The 21,428-nt window shown below is 45.8% G+C and overlaps 1 protein-coding gene across 2 annotated transcripts in view; it reads left to right on the top strand.

Annotated features, from left to right (window-relative positions):
• The first annotated feature begins 1,708 nt into the window (after positions 1-1,708).
• The window catches only part of LOC140360019 (E3 ubiquitin/ISG15 ligase TRIM25-like), a 441,716-nt gene continuing 421,996 nt past the window's right edge, over positions 1,709-21,428 (top strand). Inside the window, exon 1 of one of the 2 annotated variants that reach the window (XM_072445318.1) lies at positions 1,709-2,815. In XM_072445318.1, coding sequence (XP_072301419.1) covers positions 1,758-2,815 — 1,058 coding nt within the window. In that variant the 5' untranslated portion in view covers positions 1,709-1,757. Of the gene's footprint in view, positions 3,914-21,428 lie in introns of those variants that run through there. The other variant, XM_072445317.1, reaches the window with a different exon arrangement.

The raw sequence follows: 21,428 nt of genomic DNA, 5'->3' as shown, positions 1-21,428 counted from the left end.
TTTATTTTTCCCCTCCATTGCTTGTTGAGAAATGGGAGTTTTTGTTTATAAGAGATTTTGTTTATAAGAGTTCTTCGAGTGTTTTTTAAACTTCCTATAAGTGATCTGTCCTTTTCTTCTGTATCTATTGCGTTGCAACGATGAAATTTCCCCCTGTGTGGACAATAAAGGAACATTTTTTCTTATCTTATCTTAAGATGGAGTCAAACAGCAGGGAAATGTTTGCTGTGGAGAACAAGGAAGTAACTAAACAATCAAATATCATGATATTAGCGACAGTCAAAGTATTTCCGGCTCAGCGGTTCTAATGTGTGTTTATATAATTCACTCAACACTGAGTTTGAGGATTTTCTGTTCAGAATTTATTTAGTTTCAAGTCGTTTTTCTCATAAAAAGCCACGAGTTCCGCACAGTCCACAGCAGGAGCAGGAAGTGGAGACCGGAAGTGGAGACAGGAAGTGGAGACAGGAAGTGGAGACAGGAAGTGGAGACAGGAAGTGGAGACAGAAAGTGGAGACAGGAAGTGGAGACAGGAAGTGGAGACAGGACATTGTTTATTGCAGCGCCCCTCGTGGATGGAAGACTGAAATGTTAGAACGTCACACACAAGTGTGTAATTACAAAATAACAAACATGGCTCATGTCAGTAATATTACAACTGAAAACATACAATGAATGTAAATGAATACATGATATTCATTAAAGTGCATTAAAGGCTCATATTCAGCCTGAGTCCAGAGAGTCCAAGGGCATTTCACACTTATAGAACACATCGTTTGGGCTTTAGGCCCATTCATACATTTCAAAGATTTTATAGATAATTTTAGATCATTAAAATAAAAGGCAAAGTTGGAGCAAACTTTTGGATTTGTGGATAAAGAATATTGCAAGACTCAAAATTAAGTTTCTACAGAGTTCCTCTTTTAATAAAGTAAATCTGATCAAAGCTACAACTGCACTAAACAAAACAACAGACAAATAGAAGGTGAAGACAACACAAGGAAACACACAGTTTGAGTTTTAAAGCTACAATGTGGGACTCCCTTATCCCGCTCTCTCCTGGTAGAGCGCTCAGATCCACTGGCCCGCAGGTTGGCGGTGCAATCGCAGCTGTCTCAGGGGAATGCTGTGGTTGTGTCCTCGGGCAAGACACTAAACCGGACTCGTCCCCAGTGTGTGTGAACACTGGTGTGTGAATGGGTGTGTGAATGGGTGACTGGTTCCTTGATGTGAAGCAAAAGAAAAAGGGCCACAGATAATGGCTGTGCCCGAAGCAACTTCCTGAATGTTTTGAATGTTGAGGATTATTCACCATTTGAAAGCAGCGCTGGAAAGAAACTAATGAGAGAAAATACTCATGTGATTTATGATTAAAGCTGGACTTGCACTTGTAATTGGGTATAATTCTAGCTTGTAATTGTAATTAGTTACATTTCAAAGTCCCACTTGTCCCAAAGCTCATGTCACTGTGTTTCACACTCACAGAGAACTGGAGTGCGCTGCACAAACAAACTCCATTAGTCTTTGGCCCCAAACCTGTCAGACAGGTTCTAACCTCTCTTTTTAAGCTCTAATAAAAGCTGCCTGTGTCTTTAAAGTGCTGTTGCTGTGTTTCCTGCTTCCTCCTCAGATCTACACAGAGCTGTGGGTGCGGCCTGGCTCCTCCCACTGGCTCCTCCCACTGCTCTCACTCATAAGTGTCATTTGTGTCGAAGTTCAACTCAGACGCGTCAGGAAGAGCTCACAGTCACAGAGACATGGCTCAGAGAGGAGTTCAGCAGGACTCTGTGTCCTGTCCCATCTGTTTGGATTTACTGAAGGATCCGGTGACCACGCCCTGTGGACACAGCTTCTGCATGAACTGTATTAAACTTCACTGGGACAAAGAGACGCTCAGGTACAGCTGTCCTCAATGTAGAGAGAGCTTCAGCCCCAGACCTGCTCTAGGTAAAAGCACAGTTTTAACTGATTTAATAGAACAGCTGAAGAAGACTGGGCTCACAGCGCCCCCTGCTGACCGCTGCTATGCCGGACCTCAGGATGTGTCCTGTGATGTGTGCACTGGGAGGAAGATGAGAGCTGTCCAGTCCTGTCTGCAGTGTGTGGCTTCATTCTGTGAGAGCCACCTCCAGCCTCATTATGATGCTGCAGCGTTTCAGAAACACCAGCTGGTGGCGCCGTCCCACAAGCTCCAGGAAAACATCTGCTCTCAACACCACAAAGTGATGGATTTATTCTGTCGCAGCGACCAGCAGAACATCTGTTACCTCTGCTCTGTGGACCAGCACAAGGGCCACGACATAGTGTCCTCTGCCTCAGAGAGGGCCCAGAAACAGGCAGAGCTGCCGGCCAGGAGGGCCCTGCTGCTCCAGAGCCTCCAGGACAAAGACACAGACCTGAAGAGGCTCAAACAGGAGGCTCAGGACATCAGACGCTCTGCCCAGACAGCAGTGCAGCGCAGCAGGGACAGCTTCAGAGAGATGGTCCTTCTCCTGGAGAAAAGAGGCTCTGAAGTGGAGCAGCAGATCCTCTCCCAGGAGCAGACCCAACTGAGCCCAGTCCAAGAGCTCCAGGACCAACTGCAGCAGGACGTGGCTGAGCTGAAGAGGAGCATCTCTGAGCTGGACACACTGTCCCTCACTCCGGATCATAACCAGTTTCTACAGCTCTACGCTTCACTGTCCACAGACACACAGAGCACAGAGCCAGCCAGGATTCAGACAGGGCCCCGGAGCTACTTTGAGGACGTGACCAGAGCTGTGTCAGCGCTCAGGGACAAACTCCAGCTCACTCTGAGTCCACTCCAGGTTTTACTGTTCCCAACTGTTATCAGCTCCAGAGAGGACTTCTTACAATATTATACAGAAATCACTCTGGACCCAAACACAGCTCAGACCAAACTGTCTCTGTCTGATGGAAACAGAAGAGCAACATGTATGAGAGAAGACCAGAGTTATCCTGATCATTCAGACAGATTCAGTTACAGGCGTCAGGTCCTGAGCAGAGAGAGTCTGAGGGGCCGATGTTACTGGGAGGTGGAGTGGAGCGGGACGTGTGTTTTTATAGCAGTTTCATACAGAGATATTCAGAGAAAAGGCTCTAATGAATGTAGATTTGGACACAATGATAAATCCTCGGTCTTATTCTGTAACAAAACCCGTCCTTCATTTCGGTTTAACTCAGTCCAGTCCCAGGTCTCAGGTCCGGTCTCGTCCAGAATCGGGGTTTACCTGGACCACAGTGCAGGGGTTTTGGCCTTTTACAGCGTCTCTGAAAATACAATGAGTTTAATCCACAGAGTCCAGACCAATTTCACTCACTCTCTTTACACTGGAGTCAGGATTTATACTGGAGACACTGCACATTTCCTTAAACTCAAATAAAACAGCTTTTATTCTCCACAGTTCAGGATCTAATTTGTGCCTTTTATTTACAACTAATAAAAGTTTAGTTTAAAAAAATAAGATCAATTCTAACAAACTGATATTATAATCAAAACTAGACACTAACTTGAACAAAACTGTGAAAAAACAAAATGTTGCAGAATATTACAAAAATATGTTCATGATCAATGTATCAAAATTGAGGTAGAAATTATAGTATTTACATGAAATTAAGTTTCACTTACAATATTGTGGTTATTTTTGCTAAACATGTTTAAACTTTTCATGTGGAGAAACAAATCATGAGAAAAACTGATTTATTAAAACATTTGACACAATATTGAGTTAGAATGTGGTTCAGACGAGCTTTTGTTTCACTCAACAATACAAACTATGACTGTTCAAACTACGACTGTTCAAACTACGACTGTTCAAACTATGACTGTTCAAACTATGACTGTTCAAACTACGACTGTTCAAACTATGACTGTTCAAACTATGACTGTTCAAACTATGACTGTTCAAACTATGACTGTTCAAACTACGACTGTTCAAACTATGACTGTTCAAACTACGACTGTTCAAACTATGACTGTTCAAACTATGACTGTTCAAACTATGACTGTTCAAACTACGACTGTTCAAACTACGACTGTTCAAACTATGACTGTTCAAACTATGACTGTTCAAACTACGACTGTTCAAACTACGACTGTTCAAACTACGACTGTTCAAACTACGACTGTTCAAACTACGACTGTTCAAACTACGACTGTTCAAACTACGACTGTTCAAACTACGACTGTTCAAACTACGACTGTTCAAACTATGACTGTTCAAACTACGACTGTTCAAACTACGACTGTTCAAACTACGACTGTTCAAACTACGACTGTTCAAACTACGACTGTTCAAACTACGACTGTTCAAACTACGACTGTTCAAACTACGACTGTTCAAACTACGACTGTTCAAACTACGACTGTTCAAACTACGACTGTTCAAACTACGACTGTTCAAACTACGACTGTTCAAACTACGACTGTTCAAACTACGACTGTTCAAACTACGACTGTTCAAACTATGACTGTTTAAACTATGACTGTTCAAACTATGACTGTTCAAACTACGACTGTTCAAACTAAACTCATATTCTCTACATATTTTACATCAGAAGCTGTTTTTAACTCACTTCATTTGAACTTTCTTTCAGTTCAAATGTTCTTCCTGGTGTAATGTAACTGTATTTAACTCTTTGTCAGATGTAAAAAGTCATGTTCTTATTTCATCTAAAACTGCACCAATGATACTATTTGTCTTCTGTTTGTTTCTCTGTCGATTTTCACTGTGTTTTGTGTTGACTTTGAATCCTAATTGTAAAAGTGTCTCAGAGTCACAGAATGAGTAACACTGGTTCTACAATGGTGAAGGCAAACAGCATCATCTTTACTCTGGGACTTTCAAATCAACAATAAAGTCATCAATCCATCTGTTTCATGTGGACTTTTCTGTCTCAAAACCTCAAATACGTCACAAATAGTGAGATTAGAAAGTGAATTGCAGCGTCATTAACAGCAGCAGTGGAATAAGAAGAGATACGTTTAATGCTTTATTATATAGTGGAACATTCAGGTAAAGCAGAAAGAAGGCGAGTCTGAGTTGATCCAAGCTTTGGAACAATCGACTCTTTTGATGGTGATGATGAAATGTTTGTAGTGAATGGAGCGCTCTAACCTGACATACAGGCCTAAGTCTGAGCTCAAATGGACTTTTAAGAGCTTTAACCAGCTCATCATTGTTTTCCCTTTTCATTTACACGCCTGGAGTTATATTTGTGATTCACACATGTTTGAGCCGCTTTAGTCTCATTTTATTCTCATTCTTTTTGGCACAAAGTTTAAAAATGACCCAGCCACACGGAACTAAAGTATTTATTTATTTGTCATTATTAACCTTTCTTTTTTGTACCAGTTTAAATTAAAGGGCTTCATTAAAGAGCGTTTTATCCTCCTGAAAAACCCAGCGTGTGCTGCTCTCGTGCTAGTTGTCGTTAGCTTCAGTGTCGCTCTGGTCTCTAAAAGTTGTGAAACGATGATGTAACCCAGGTGCCTTGATCTCTCTCTCTTTCTCTCTCTCTCTTTCTCTCTCCCTCTCTCTCTTTCTCTCTCTCTCTTTCTCTCTCCCTCTCTCTCTTTTTCTCTCTCTCTTTCTCTCTCTCTCTCTCTCTCTCTCTCTAGCACACTCGTTCTCTCTCGTAAACAGTCCCGTTACGTCATCACGTTGTGCGTGAGTCAGTCACATGACGGTGCGCAGCCTGAAACACGTGTCAGCCTGAAACACGTGTCAGCCTGAAACACGTGTTTCAATAAACATATTTTCTGACAAATCTGCTTGTGTCTGAAATACATGCTACAATGACATAAACTAATGACGGGGAATAATTAAGAACGAGTGAGAAAATGGAAAAAGAGAAAGAGAAAGAGAGGATCAGGCTCTCACTCCTGTCCTCACCTGACTCTTGCACCTGACTCTTACACCTGACTCTTACACCTGACTCTTACACCTGACTCTTACTCGTTGTTTCCCTGAAGAGATGAAGTATATGGACACATCACTGTGACGTGTGAAGGTTCTAAAGAGTTCCATGTTCATACTGAGGTTCTAAAGAGCTCCGTGTTCATACTGAGGTTCTAAAGAGCTCCGTGTTCATACTGAGGTTCTAAAGAGCTCCGTGTTCATACTGAGGTTCTAAAGAGTTCCGTGTTCATACTGAGGTTCTAAAGAGTTCCATGTTCACACTGAGGTTCTAAAGAGCTCCATGTTCATACTGAGGTTCTAAAGAGCTCCGTGTTCATACTGAGGTTCTAAAGAGCTCCATGTTCATACTGAGGTTCTAAAGAGCTCCGTGTTCATACTGAGGTTCTAAAGAGTTCCGTGTTCATACTGAGGTTCTAAAGAGCTCTGTGTTCATACTGAGGTTCTAAAGAGTTCCATGTTCATACTGAGGTTCTAAAGAGTTCCGTGTTCATACTGAGGTTCTAAAGAGTTCCATGTTCACACTGAGGTTCTAAAGAGCTCCATGTTCATACTGAGGTTCTAAAGAGCTCCGTGTTCATACTGAGGTTCTAAAGAGCTCCGTGTTCATGCTGAGGTTCTAAAGAGCTCCATGTTCATACTGAGGTTCTAAAGAGTTCCATGTTCACACTGAGGTTCTAAAGAGCTCCATGTTCACACTGAGGTTCTAAAGAGTTCCATGTTCATACTGAGGTTCTAAAGAGTTCCATGTTCATACTGAGGTTCTAAAGAGTTCCATGTTCATACTGAGGTTCTAAAGAGCTCCATGTTCACACTGAGGTTCTAAAGAGTTCCATGTTCATACTGAGGTTCTAAAGAGCTCCATGTTCACACTGAGGTTCTAAAGAGCTTCATGTTCATACTGAGGTTCTAAAGAGCTCCATGTTCAAACTGAGGTTCTAAAGAGCTCCATGTTCATACTGAGGTTCTAAAGAGCTCCGTGTTCATACTGAGGTTCTAAAGAGCTCCATGTTCATACTGAGGTTCTAAAGAGCTCCATGTTCATACTGAGGTTCTAAAGAGTTCCATGTTCATACTGAGGTTCTAAAGAGCTCCGTGTTCACACTGAGGTTCTAAAGAGCTCCGTGTTCATACTGAGGTTCTAAAGAGTTCCATGTTCACACTGAGGTTCTAAAGAGTTCCATGTTCACACTGAGGTTCTAAAGAGCTCCGTGTTCATACTGAGGTTCTAAAGAGTTCCATGTTCACACTGAGGTTCTAAAGAGTTCCATGTTCACACTGAGGTTCTAAAGAGTTCCATGTTCATACTGAGGTTCTAAAGAGTTCCATGTTCACACTGAGGTTCTAAAGAGCTCCATGTTCATACTGAGGTTCTAAAGAGCTCCGTGTTCATACTGAGGTTCTAAAGAGCTCCGTGTTCATGCTGAGGTTCTAAAGAGCTCCATGTTCATACTGAGGTTCTAAAGAGTTCCATGTTCACACTGAGGTTCTAAAGAGTTCCATGTTCACACTGAGGTTCTAAATAGCTCCATGTTCACACTAAGGTTCTAAAGAATTCCATGTTCATACTGAGGTTCTAAAGAGTTCCATGTTCATACTGAGGTTCTAAAGAGCTCCATGTTCATACTGAGGTTCTAAAGAGCTCCATGTTCATACTGAGGTTCTAAAGAGCTCCATGTTCATACTGATGTTCTAAAGAGCTCCGTGTTCACACTGAGGTTCTAAAGAGTTCCGTGTTCATACTGAGGTTCTAAAGAGTTCCATGTTCACACTGAGGTTCTAAAGAGCTCCATGTTCATACTGAGGTTCTAAAGAGCTCCGTGTTCATACTGAGGTTCTAAAGAGCTCCATGTTCATACTGAGGTTCTAAAGAGCTCCGTGTTCATACTGAGGTTCTAAAGAGTTCCGTGTTCATACTGAGGTTCTAAAGAGTTCCATGTTCACACTGAGGTTCTAAAGAGCTCCATGTTCATACTGAGGTTCTAAAGAGCTCCGTGTTCATACTGAGGTTCTAAAGAGCTCCATGTTCATACTGAGGTTCTAAAGAGCTCCGTGTTCATACTGAGGTTCTAAAGAGTTCCGTGTTCATACTGAGGTTCTAAAGAGCTCCGTGTTCATACTGAGGTTCTAAAGAGTTCCATGTTCATACTGAGGTTCTAAAGAGTTCCGTGTTCATACTGAGGTTCTAAAGAGTTCCATGTTCACACTGAGGTTCTAAAGAGCTCCATGTTCATACTGAGGTTCTAAAGAGCTCCGTGTTCATACTGAGGTTCTAAAGAGCTCCGTGTTCATGCTGAGGTTCTAAAGAGCTCCATGTTCATACTGAGGTTCTAAAGAGTTCCATGTTCACACTGAGGTTCTAAAGAGCTCCATGTTCACACTGAGGTTCTAAAGAGTTCCATGTTCATACTGAGGTTCTAAAGAGTTCCATGTTCATACTGAGGTTCTAAAGAGCTCCATGTTCACACTGAGGTTCTAAAGAGTTCCATGTTCATACTGAGGTTCTAAAGAGCTCCATGTTCACACTGAGGTTCTAAAGAGCTTCATGTTCATACTGAGGTTCTAAAGAGCTCCATGTTCATACTGAGGTTCTAAAGAGCTCCATGTTCATACTGAGGTTCTAAAGAGCTCCGTGTTCATACTGAGGTTCTAAAGAGCTCCATGTTCATACTGAGGTTCTAAAGAGCTCCATGTTCATACTGAGGTTCTAAAGAGCTCCATGTTCATACTGAGGTTCTAAAGAGTTCCATGTTCATACTGAGGTTCTAAAGAGCTCCGTGTTCACACTGAGGTTCTAAAGAGCTCCGTGTTCATACTGAGGTTCTAAAGAGTTCCATGTTCACACTGAGGTTCTAAAGAGTTCCATGTTCACACTGAGGTTCTAAAGAGCTCCGTGTTCATACTGAGGTTCTAAAGAGTTCCATGTTCACACTGAGGTTCTAAAGAGTTCCATGTTCACACTGAGGTTCTAAAGAGTTCCATGTTCATACTGAGGTTCTAAAGAGTTCCATGTTCACACTGAGGTTCTAAAGAGCTCCATGTTCATACTGAGGTTCTAAAGAGCTCCGTGTTCATACTGAGGTTCTAAAGAGCTCCGTGTTCATGCTGAGGTTCTAAAGAGCTCCATGTTCATACTGAGGTTCTAAAGAGTTCCATGTTCACACTGAGGTTCTAAAGAGTTCCATGTTCACACTGAGGTTCTAAATAGCTCCATGTTCACACTAAGGTTCTAAAGAATTCCATGTTCATACTGAGGTTCTAAAGAGTTCCATGTTCATACTGAGGTTCTAAAGAGTTCAATGTTCATACTGAGGTTCTAAAGAGCTCCATGTTCATACTGAGGTTCTAAAGAGTTCCATGTTCATACTGAGGTTCTAAAGAGCTCCATGTTCACACTGAGGTTCTAAAGAGTTCCATGTTCATACTGAGGTTCTAAAGAGTTCCATGTTCATACTGAGGTTCTAAAGAGCTCCATGTTCACACTGAGGTTCTAAAGAGTTCCATGTTCATACTGAGGTTCTAAAGAGCTCCATGTTCACACTGAGGTTCTAAAGAGTTCCATGTTCATACTGAGGTTCTAAAGAGTTCCATGTTCATACTGAGGTTCTAAAGAGCTCCATGTTCACACTGAGGTTCTAAAGAGTTCCATGTTCATACTGAGGTTCTAAAGAGCTCCATGTTCACACTGAGGTTCTAAAGAGCTCCATGTTCATACTGAGGTTCTAAAGAGTTCCATGTTCACACTGAGGTTCTAAAGAGTTCCATGTTCATCCTGAGGTTCTAAAGAGTTCCATGTTCATACTGAGGTTCTAAAGAGCTCCATGTTCACACTGAGGTTCTAAATAGCTCCATGTTCACACTAAGGTTCTAAAGAGTTCCATGTTCATACTGAGGTTCTAAAGAGTTCCATGTTCATACTGAGGTTCTAAAGAGTTCCATGTTCATACTGAGGGCGACAGGTGAGAGATGTTTGAGCTGGTTCATGGTTCATGTCTCTTATTATTGGGCCGTCCACACGGAACACAAACTGGCTCGTGTTCTCTGTCCGACCAAAGTTCTTCTGGGAAAAGTCCTGGAAAAAGGTTCAACGTTTGTGGATGTTCAGTTCTGGAAGTGGTAAAGGTCCAGTAGATTTGTCACCAACGCATCTTATTTTGAAAGTCCATGTGTGACATGTCCAGGAGCTTTAGCCTTTGAGATTAGACCGATACAAGCTCAAACGTAGAAGAAAAGTCATCGTTTGACAAAGAAAACGTCAGCCACAGATGAACTGGAGCTAAAAGCGTGTCGAGTCTGAACTGAGACTAAACCAGGACTAAGCAGTAAATAATGGGCTCTTTGTGGCACCAAACGTTGTGAAATAAAAGTCACATTATCTTAGGGACAAAAGTCAAAGACACATTTCCTTTTGCAGAAACAGCATGGATGAAGGTCATATGAGTTGATACGTTTCTAAAAGCTGCTGTTCTGCTGAACTACACTGACCTTTAGACTTTAAAGTCTTGTGTCCTGAGCAGAGAGAGTGGGAGTGTCTGGCTGTTACTGGAGGCGGAGCTTCAAGAAGCCCCGGATTCTACTCTTTGACCCCATTTGATAGTGATAAATATAGAAAAGCTGATGTTATCACTAATAAATGACTTGTGTCTTTTGTTCTAGGTGTTTGACCCTGGGGCACTTGTCACTGTTGTTTCTTTTGTACAAAGTATTTGCTTCTGTCACTCAATGAAGACAAGTCAAGTGCGCCCCCTAGTGTTACGTTTGCTTCATCCTCTTTTCCTTTCTTATGTTCCAAAAAGAGTCAGCCATTTCCATAGAAAGCAAGCGATAGATACAATTATATGTAAAGAAGAAAAACACAAATAAAAAGAGGTTTAAAGACAGTTTAAAGACTTAAGGCAAACTAAATACATCTTTTATAAGAACAAAAAAGTATCAGCAGCGAGACAAAATACTTCAACACATTTACTCTTATTTTGAACATCATTGACTGAGGATAGAAACATTTTAAATCCATTTTGAAAGCACAATCTTTGTTTTGTGACTCTGATATTGACCCATCATGTTTATAATGTTTATATGATTAAAGGTCTCATTTGGTACATTCGAGTGGCTATGAGAAGATCTTGTTGTGTAAAATGTTTAAGACGACAAATGTTTATATCTTGTCATAAACTCTTTACCACTGACAAGAATAAAACAGACGTTCTATAGTTTCTGCTGCTGACAAAAGTCACATGGCTCAACTACAAAGACACATCTTCCCCTCAAAGTCTCGGCCGCTGGACAATAGTTGTTGAGGATTTGAAATGGCAGTTATTTGACTTTGGACAAAATTGGCCGTTTTAGACATTTCCAGCATTTTTCAAATATATATTTTTTGTAACTCATCTTTTTGTTATAATCAGGGTAGAATTGACCTTTAAATCATTTGTTGAAGTTTTAATTATTGCATTTTCTCTCTGTAATGATGAAATCTTCAACTCTTAGATTGGGCCGTTTGATTTGAACATTGGAAAATAAAATGCTTCTTTTCATGAACTGAATCAGAGCGGTTGGAATTGCCTTTGATGTTTTTATTTTAGTCCTTTTCAGACCAATGAATCTGACGTTTTCTTTTGTTATTCCACTAGGGGGCACAATGAGCGGTGAAATGAGGCCTAAATCTCATTTTCCACTCATACATTTGCGGCGATGGCGTCCAAAGCGAAGCAAAGCGGCGGCGAGCTAAGACAGGAGTATTTCAAAGATGGAGGAGGCGTCACAGACAGGTGCACGTGCCAGGTGACTTTATCGTTCCACACGTACGACAGAAAAGCCGGCACTTCCTCTCATCAGATGACACACGCTTGGGACACAACGACGACACCTGAACAGTGTCTTTCTGGTGAGATGGAGACGATCGACATCAAACGAGGCGCAGAACGTGAACCAAAATGAAAACCATAACGGTAACACAACGGTCAAGAAAAGTCTTCTTCCCGCGCTCGCCCCGCCGCCATTATCCAAGCCAAAGAACAGCCGGCAGGTGAGCGCTCTCACTAGTGAGCACACAGCCACCTTAGTGCCCCAAACAGCGCAGAGTGGTGCTCGCCCCCACGCGCCTGCACAAACCCACATATGGCTCCTACTACAACATTTGCTTCCCCCGTTCCAGCAAGTCTCTGTTCAGAGTCAAACCCCGACACAGGGAGGCCAGAGCTCGTTGCAGCTGAAGCTCTGGTGGAGCCCTCCTCAGGCACAGCTCATCCACACACAGCCTCCTGCCTCTCCAGACGTCTTCTTCTGCCGCTCTTTCTCTGGACGCCGCTGAAGATGTGCTCCACTCGTCTGTGTCCAGCCCAACTGCGGTCATCACAAGCCGACGGCGGGCGGTCTCTACCGCACGCTGCAGGGTCCTGGATGTAGACGGCTGGTACCACATGGCTACAGAGGATCTGGAGTGCAAGCGGTGCAAGAAGAAGTACAGAACCGGGCTGGTCTGAGGAGGTCCTGAGGCAGCTGGACATGGGGCATGGCTAACACTTTCCCGCCACACTGACCTACAGCCATGACACATTTATAGTGAGAATATCAAGCAGGAAACACAATGCATTGCACCACTTTTACAAACTTGACTTACAAGAACGAAAAGTGCTGTCAGTGCGTCATAGAGAACATTAAGAATAAAACAGTTGATACTAAAACCCCACAAAGACGTGCTCACACTCAATAAAGACTCTAGATGTCTTTATTAGTGAACGACATTCAATTCCTTCCAGTCTGAAACTGTAGTATTATGAGAACACTCTATGTACAGTATTTTCACTGCTCACACTTTAAGTCTAGTGTAACGCTGATTTAAGAGCTTCATGTTTGGGCCGAGTTGTTGCAATGAGTCGCATCTGATCAAGACAGAATAAAGCAGGTTCACTACAGTAGCTTGTGCTGGAGGAACAACAAACACAAGTATGATTATGATCGTTGTATTGAATGGAACTAACGACTAAATACATCTGCAAAACAACTAAAGGTTGTTCCAGTATTTGAAAGTTCACTTTAAAGAAGGAGAAAAAATATCATCCAAGTGAAAATAAAAGTAATCCACTTTAGTGTCCGTATCCGGAGTAAACAAAGAATGGTCCTCCAGGTTCAGAGGTTAATCGGTCGCTCGCGTCTGTCAAGAGGAAATCAGGCTGTGGGAAAAACCTGACCTACAAGACAAAGGTCCAGGACAAAACACCATCAACATTTATATCATATATACAGCCCGATATACAAATGTAATCAGTTACAAGAGACAATTCTTGACAATTATCAATCTCACAATCAGCATCATTATTACAATTCATTCTTAAAGTTTTTTTTTTTCTAAAGTAAAGCTAATTAAATTCAACTTAATTCAAGTTGTGCAACAATTCATTAAATACATGAGTCTTTTCAACATGGAGTCAAACAGCGGGGAGCGAATATTGTTTTCGTAGTTGACTTCAGAACACTGCAGATTTCTCAGCCAATTAGAAGGCGAGCAGCTTCTGGGTGGGCGTTGACCTAAAATCTGGTCTACTCCCATTGGCGGCACAGATCACATGTGAGGTCATTTATTGTCCCGCAGACAAGAACGTCAGCTCTGTTGGCACAGTGGTTAAAGACACGGTATGGGGCCCTCGAGATCCCGAGTCCCACTCCTGCTCTGATCTAGAATTTATGCATTCATGTTTTTTCCCCTTCATCTCCTAATTACAACAACAACTTAGGGTTAGAGGCTTAGGGGTTAGGTTTAGGGTTAGGTTTAGGGTTAGGGGTTAGGTTTAGGGTTAGGTTTAGGGTTAGGGTTAGGTTTAGGGTTTAGGGTTAGGGTTAGGGGTTAGGGGTTAGGGTTAGGGTTAGGGTTAGGGTTAGGTTTAGGGTTTAGGGTTAGGGTTAGGGGTTAGGTTTAGGGTTAGGGGTTAGGGGTTAGGGGTTAGGGGTTAGGGTTTCTTTCTAAAGTCTGTGCTGAACGGTTTGTTAGCACCATTCACTCACATAGTTAACATGTCGCTTCAATCTGGAACATTCCCAATGTCTTTGAAAACTGCGGTCATAAAGCCTCTCCTAAAGAAGAGCAGTCTTGATGCCGCAGTACTGAGTCATTACCGGCCCATCTCTAATCTGCCATTTTGGGGCAAAGTCCTTGAAAAGGTTGTTTACAACAGTCACAGATTTCCTCTTAATAAACAACTCATTTGATGTTTTTCAGTCAGGTTTTAGACCTCATCACAGCACTGAGACTGCTCTTGTCAAGGTGACAAATGACATCCGCCTGAACACTGACACGGGCAAAGCCTCAGTCTTAATTCTGTTAGATCTGAGTGCTGCTTTTGACACTGTCGATCATGGGATCCTCTTACAGAGACTAGAGGACTGGGGGGCATCAGTGGCACTGCCCTAAACTGGTTAAGGTCCTATCTGGAAGACAGGAAGTACTTTGTTGAAATTGGTAGCTGTGTCTCAGACCACATGACCCTGACCTGTGGAGTGCCCCAAGGGTCAGTCCTGGGTCCCCTTCTGTTCAACCTCTACATGCTGCCGTTAGGTCAGTTGATACGCAATGAAAATGTGTCCTATCACAATTATGCAGACGACACTCAGATCTATGTTTCACTATCGGCAGGTGACTATGGACCAGTAGATTCACTCTGTCACTGCATCCAACAGATCAGTGTGTGGATGCAAAACAACTTTCTCCAGCTGAACTCAGACAAGACTGAAATAATCGTTTTTGGCCCACAGAAACAAAGAGAAAGTGTTAGCGGTCACCTCCAGAGTCTCGCTCTAAAACCTACAAACCAAATTAGAAATCTGGGGGTAATAATGGACTCAGACTTGAACTTTAATAGCCACGTCAAATCAATAACATCAGCAGCTTTTTACCATCTAAAAAACATTGCCAAAATCAAAAATATAGTGTCAAAACCAGATTTAGAGAGACTTATCCATGTGTTTGTCTCCAGTAGATTAGACTACTGTAACGGCCTGCTCACTGGTCTCTCCAAACGAGCTGTAAAACAGCTGCAGTTCATCCAGAACGCTGCTGCTCGGGTCCTGACTAGAACCAGGAAGTACCATCACATTAGTCCTGTTCTCAGGTCTCTGCACTGCCCCCTGTGGCTCAGAGAAGAGACTTTAAAGCAGCTCTGCTTGTGTACAAGTCTCTCCATGGCCTAGCACCAAAGTTCATCTTGGACATGTTAGTGCCATATGAACCATCTCGGACTCTGAGGACCTCAGGGACCGGCCTCCTGCTGGTGCCCAGAGTCAGGACTAAACATGGACCGGCCTCCTGCTGGTGCCAGAGTCAGGACTAAACATGGACCGGCCTCCTGCTGGTGCCAGAGTCAGGACTAAACATGGACCGGCCTCCTGCTGGTGCCAGAGTCAGGACTAAACATGGACCGGCCTCCTGCTGGTGCCAAGAGTCAGGACTAAACATGGACCGGCCTCCTGCTGGTGCCAGAGTCAGGACTAAACATGGACCGGCCTCCTGCTGGTGCCAGAGTCAGGACTAAACATGGACCGGCCTCCTGCTGGTGCCAGAGTCAGGACTAAACATGGACCAGCCTCCTGCTGGTGCCAGAGTCAGGACTAAACATGGACCGGCCTCCTGCTGGTGCCAGAGTCAGGACTAAACATGGAGCGGCCTCCTGCTGGTGCCAGAGTCAGGACTAAACATGGACCGGCCTCCTGCTGGTGCCAGAGTCAGGACTAAACATGGACCGGCCTCCTGCTGGTGCCAGAGTCAGGACTAAACATGGACCGGCCTCCTGCTGGTGCCAGAGTCAGGACTAAACATGGGGAATCTGCGTTTCAGTTTTATGCAGCTAAAATCTGGAACATTCTTCCTGAAGATGTGAGACAGGGTTCTCTCTGACAATGTTCAAATCTAAGCTAAAAACAGTTTTGTTTAGCTGCGCTTGTGACTGAAAGGATTTTTTCTTTGCACTCTTCTCTTTTGTTTGTGATTTTATTAGTTTAGAAAATCAGTTGGATTGATCATTTTTAATTTAGTTAATTTTATTGTATTTCTGTTTCTGTAATTTCTTTGTGATTTGAATGCATTTTTCCTGCTGTGAAGCTTTGAACTGCCTTTTGTATGAAATGTGCAACACAAATAAACTTGCCTTGCCTTGCCTTGCCTTAGGGGTTAGGTTTAGGGTTAGGTTTAGGGTTAAGGTTAGGTTTAGGTTTAGGGGTTAGGGTTTAGGGTTAGGGTATATAACTGTAGGATATGCAGATGTCCTCCCCCTGTTGCCATGGTGACAGGAATGCAAGCTAAAGTGTTATCATCTATCCCTGTGGAGTTTTACGGCCCTCAGAAGGAAGAGGATGTAATAGCGACAACAGAGACGCTCTGAACTTTGAAAATAACTTTTCATCAAATGACTCCTTTTGGATTACAGAGAGTAACGATCTCTCCAAGACAAGGAGCTAAAACGCTGAAAGACGATGCGGTTTTAGTGGTTTTAACAGACAATCATCAGATTGCAAAAATGTGTCCACCAGATGACTTTACATGTACATATTGTGATATCGTGTTTAACATGTCATTTTAACTGTTTCATCACTTGTTTTGTGATCAATTTTACCTTTTGTCTAACTCTTGTGGCCTAAAGCCAGATCTCGTCTCCTTATCAGCTCTGACCCCAGCGTGCATGCTGATTGGCTGAAGCCACGGCGCCAAAACCCCCGCGGGGAAAGACAAAAGGAAAGAGCAGGAGTTACAGACGAGTACCATCCGAGCTCCAGAGCCAGTTCCATCCGAGTTTCTTTCGAAGCTCGACCCTCCATCCAGGGCCCCACCAGCAGGTCCATGAGGCCTTGGGAGCCTTGTGGCCTCGGGCCTAGCTAGCGTGAGCGATGCTACGCTACGGGACAAAGACTTTTCCAAGAGAAGCTAATGTTCCCTCCCGGAACTAAGAAACCTGTGCCCGTTTTTAAAACGTGATTGATGCTGCATCACGCAAAATCAAGCAAGGACCTTTTGCAACTTTTCCAAGTCCACAGCCTTTTACCAGCCACATCGGTGGAGCAGCACGATGGCCTTTTCATTCGGGAACGCCTCAGAGCCAAGGAGAACGCCTCAGAGCCAAGGAGAACGCCTCAGAGCCAAGGAGAACGCCTCAGAGCCAAGGAGAACGCAGATCGCAGAACCGATCCAGTCCTTCTTTGGCCAGACAACGTCAGAGCCGAGCTCCAGAGCTGGCCCTTGGACTCCAAGCAGGCCCTTGGACCCCAAGCAGGCCCTTGGACTTGATCTAGAACCATCATGTCTAGTGTTTACATCTGTTATCGACTCATTTGCATATTCCTGATTCATATTTATCTGTTTAATTCTTTGGTCATTAAATCTTCATAACCCACATTTGGTTAAGTGTTCCTTCATTTCCAGAAAAGGGGTCAATGTCACGGTTACGTTCTCAAACCTTTAGATCAACGAGCAAATTAATTTCTAATGAATTAATTAATCTAGATATCTGATTTTAGTTGTTAAATTGCCGATTATCCGGCTGGTGCCCCATTCTACTCTTAAAAATACGATTCAGACTTACCCACACTTGTGTGTCATGTTTGAATTTTTGAACAATTCTTTAATCAATATCAAACCTGAATGCCCCGCCCCCTTCACAAGTGGAAGGACATTCATAACCTTACAGTACTCGTACTAGTATGTTACTCTACATAACCCTAACCCATATTTATTCTATGGTCAAACACTGGCTAACATTTCCATTGTCATTCTCTAATTAGTTCATTCACGCGTTAGTTCAGGTTCTGTCGCGCATCAAAAACGGAATTTTAACAAGAGAATGTATAAGACTATAAAGCCAAAGGTGCAAAAGGTTGCGGACCGCTGTCTGTGCAGGTGCGGTCTGTGCAGGTGCTGTCTGTGCAGGTGCTGTCTGTGCAGGTGCTGTGTCTGTGCAGGTGCTGTGTCTGTGCAGGTGCTGTCTGTGCAGGTGCTGTGTCTGTGCAGGTGCTGTCTGTGCAGGTGCTGTCTGTGCAGGTGCTGTCTGTGCAGGTGCTGTCAGTGCAGGTGCTGTGTCTGTGCAGGTGCTGTCTGTGCAGGTGCTGTGTCTGTGCAGGTGCTGTCTGTGCAGGTGCTGTCTGTGCAGGTGCTGTCTGTGCAGGTGCTGTGTCTGTGCAGGTGCTGTCTGTGCAGGTGCTGTGTCTGTGCAGGTGCTGTGTCTGTGCAGGTGCTGTGTCTGTGCAGGTGCTGTCTGTGCAGGTGCTGTGTCTGTGCAGGTGCTGTGTCTGTGTCTGTGCAGGTGCTGTGTCTGTGCAGGTGCTGTGTCTGTGCAGGGGCTGTCTGTGCAGGTGCTGTGTCTGTGCAGGTGCTGTGTCTGTGCAGGTGCTGTCTGTGCAGGTGCTGTGTCTGTGCAGGTGCTGTGTCTGTGCAGGTGCTGTGTCTGTGCAGGTGCTGTCTGTGCAGGTGCTGTTTGTGCAGGTGCTGTGTCTGTGCAGGTGCTGTGTCTGTGCAGGTGCTGTCTGTGCAGGTGCTGTCTGTGCAGGTGCTGTCTGTGCAGGTGCTGTCTGTGCAGGTGCTGTCTGTGCAGGTGCTGTGTCTGTGCAGGTGCTGTGTCTGTGCAGGTGCTGTCTGTGCAGGTGCTGTGTCTGTGCAGGTGCTGTGTCTGTGCAGGTGCTGTGTCTGTGCAGGTGCTGTCTGTGCAGGTGCTGTGTCTGTGCAGGTGCTGTGTCTGTGCAGGTGCTGTGTCTGTGCAGGTGCTGTCTGTGCAGGTGCTGTGTCTGTGCAGGTGCTGTGTCTGTGCAGGGGCTGTCTGTGCAGGTGCTGTGTCTGTGCAGGTGCTGTCTGTGCAGGTGCTGTCTGTGCAGGTGCTGTCTGTGCAGGTGGTGTGTCTTCGCAGGTGCTGTCTGTGCAGGTGCTGTCTGTGCAGGTGCTGTCTGTGCAGGTGCTGTCTGTGCAGGTGCTGTCTGTGCAGGTGCTGCGTCTGTGCAGGTGCTGTCTGTGCAGGTGCTGTCTGTGCAGGTGCTGTGTCTGTGCAGGTGCTGTCTGTGCAGGTGCTGTCTGTGCAGGTGCTGTGTCTGTGCAGGTGCTGTCTGTGCAGGTGCTGTGTCTGTGCAGGTGCTGTCTGTGCAGGTGCTGTGTCTGTGCAGGTGCTGTCTGTGCAGGTGCTGTGTCTGTGCAGGTGCTGTCTGTGCAGGTGCTGTGTCTGTGCAGGTGCTGTCTGTGCAGGTGCTGTCTGTGCAGGTGCTGTCTGTGCAGGTGCTGTCTGTGCAGGTGCTGTCTGTGCAGGTGCTGTGTCTGTGCAGGTGCTGTCTGTGCAGGTGCTGTGTCTGTGCAGGTGCTGTGTCTGTGCAGGTGCTGTGTCTGTGCAGGTGCTGTCTGTGCAGGTGCTGTGTCTGTGCAGGTGCTGTGTCTGTGCAGGTGCTGTGTCTGTGCAGGTGCTGTGTCTGTGCAGGTGCTGTGTCTGTGCAGGTGCTGTCTGTGCAGGTGCTGTCTGTGCAGGTGCTGTGTCTGTGCAGGTGCTGTGTCTGTGCAGGTGCTGTGTCTGTGCAGGTGCTGTCTGTGCAGGTGCTGTCTGTGCAGGTGCTGTGTCTGTGCAGGTGCTGTGTCTGTGCAGGTGCTGTCTGTGCAGGTGCTGTCTGTGCAGGTGCTGTCTGTGCAGGTGCTGTCTGTGCAGGTGCTGTCTGTGCAGGTGCTGTGTCTGTGCAGGTGCTGTGTCTGTGCAGGTGCTGTCTGTGCAGGTGCTGTGTCTGTGCAGGTGCTGTGTCTGTGCAGGTGCTGTGTCTGTGCAGGTGCTGTCTGTGCAGGTGCTGTGTCTGTGCAGGTGCTGTGTCTGTGCAGGTGCTGTGTCTGTGCAGGTGCTGTCTGTGCAGGTGCTGTGTCTGTGCAGGTGCTGTGTCTGTGCAGGGGCTGTCTGTGCAGGTGCTGTGTCTGTGCAGGTGCTGTGTCTGTGCAGGTGCTGTCTGTGCAGGTGCTGTCTGTGCAGGTGCTGTCTGTGCAGGTGGTGTGTCTTCGCAGGTGCTGTCTGTGCAGGTGCTGTCTGTGCAGGTGCTGTCTGTGCAGGTGCTGTCTGTGCAGGTGCTGTCTGTGCAGGTGCTGTGTCTGTGCAGGTGCTGTCTGTGCAGGTGCTGTGTCTGTGCAGGTGCTGTCTGTGCAGGTGCTGTGTCTGTGCAGGTGCTGTCTGTGCAGGTGCTGTGTCTGTGCAGGTGCTGTCTGTGCAGGTGCTGTCTGTGCAGGTGCTGTCTGTGCAGGTGCTGTCTGTGCAGGTGCTGTCTGTGCAGGTGCTGTCTGTGCAGGTGCTGTGTCTGTGCAGGTGCTGTCTGTGCAGGTGCTGTGTCTGTGCAGGTGCTGTCTGTGCAGGTGCTGTCTGTGCAGGTGCTGTCTGTGCAGGTGCTGTGTCTGTGCAGGTGCTGTCTGTGCAGGTGCTGTGTCTGTGCAGGTGCTGTGTCTGTGCAGGTGCTGTGTCTGTGCAGGTGCTGTCTGTGCAGGTGCTGTGTCTGTGCAGGTGCTGTGTCTGTGCAGGGGCTGTCTGTGCAGGTGCTGTGTCTGTGCAGGTGCTGTCTGTGCAGGTGCTGTCTGTGCAGGTGCTGTCTGTGCAGGTGGTGTGTCTTCGCAGGTGCTGTCTGTGCAGGTGCTGTCTGTGCAGGTGCTGTCTGTGCAGGTGCTGTCTGTGCAGGTGCTGTCTGTGCAGGTGCTGCGTCTGTGCAGGTGCTGTCTGTGCAGGTGCTGTCTGTGCAGGTGCTGTGTCTGTGCAGGTGCTGTCTGTGCAGGTGCTGTCTGTGCAGGTGCTGTGTCTGTGCAGGTGCTGTCTGTGCAGGTGCTGTGTCTGTGCAGGTGCTGTCTGTGCAGGTGCTGTGTCTGTGCAGGTGCTGTCTGTGCAGGTGCTGTGTCTGTGCAGGTGCTGTCTGTGCAGGTGCTGTGTCTGTGCAGGTGCTGTCTGTGCAGGTGCTGTCTGTGCAGGTGCTGTCTGTGCAGGTGCTGTCTGTGCAGGTGCTGTCTGTGCAGGTGCTGTGTCTGTGCAGGTGCTGTCTGTGCAGGTGCTGTGTCTGTGCAGGTGCTGTGTCTGTGCAGGTGCTGTGTCTGTGCAGGTGCTGTCTGTGCAGGTGCTGTGTCTGTGCAGGTGCTGTGTCTGTGCAGGTGCTGTGTCTGTGCAGGTGCTGTGTCTGTGCAGGTGCTGTGTCTGTGCAGGGGCTGTCTGTGCAGGTGCTGTGTCTGTGCAGGTGCTGTGTCTGTGCAGGTGCTGTCTGTGCAGGTGCTGTCTGTGCAGGTGCTGTGTCTGTGCAGGTGCTGTGTCTGTGCAGGTGCTGTGTCTGTGCAGGTGCTGTCTGTGCAGGTGCTGTCTGTGCAGGTGCTGTGTCTGTGCAGGTGCTGTGTCTGTGCAGGTGCTGTCTGTGCAGGTGCTGTCTGTGCAGGTGCTGTCTGTGCAGGTGCTGTCTGTGCAGGTGCTGTCTGTGCAGGTGCTGTGTCTGTGCAGGTGCTGTGTCTGTGCAGGTGCTGTCTGTGCAGGTGCTGTGTCTGTGCAGGTGCTGTGT

The sequence above is a fragment of the Eucyclogobius newberryi genome, unplaced genomic scaffold (genome assembly GCF_026437365.1).
Source record: "Eucyclogobius newberryi isolate DKJ021-1_F unplaced genomic scaffold, fEucNew1.0.hap1 SCAF_14, whole genome shotgun sequence".
Lineage (NCBI taxonomy): Eukaryota > Metazoa > Chordata > Actinopteri > Gobiiformes > Gobiidae > Eucyclogobius > Eucyclogobius newberryi.
This window is presented reverse-complemented; position numbering and strand designations above follow the sequence as displayed.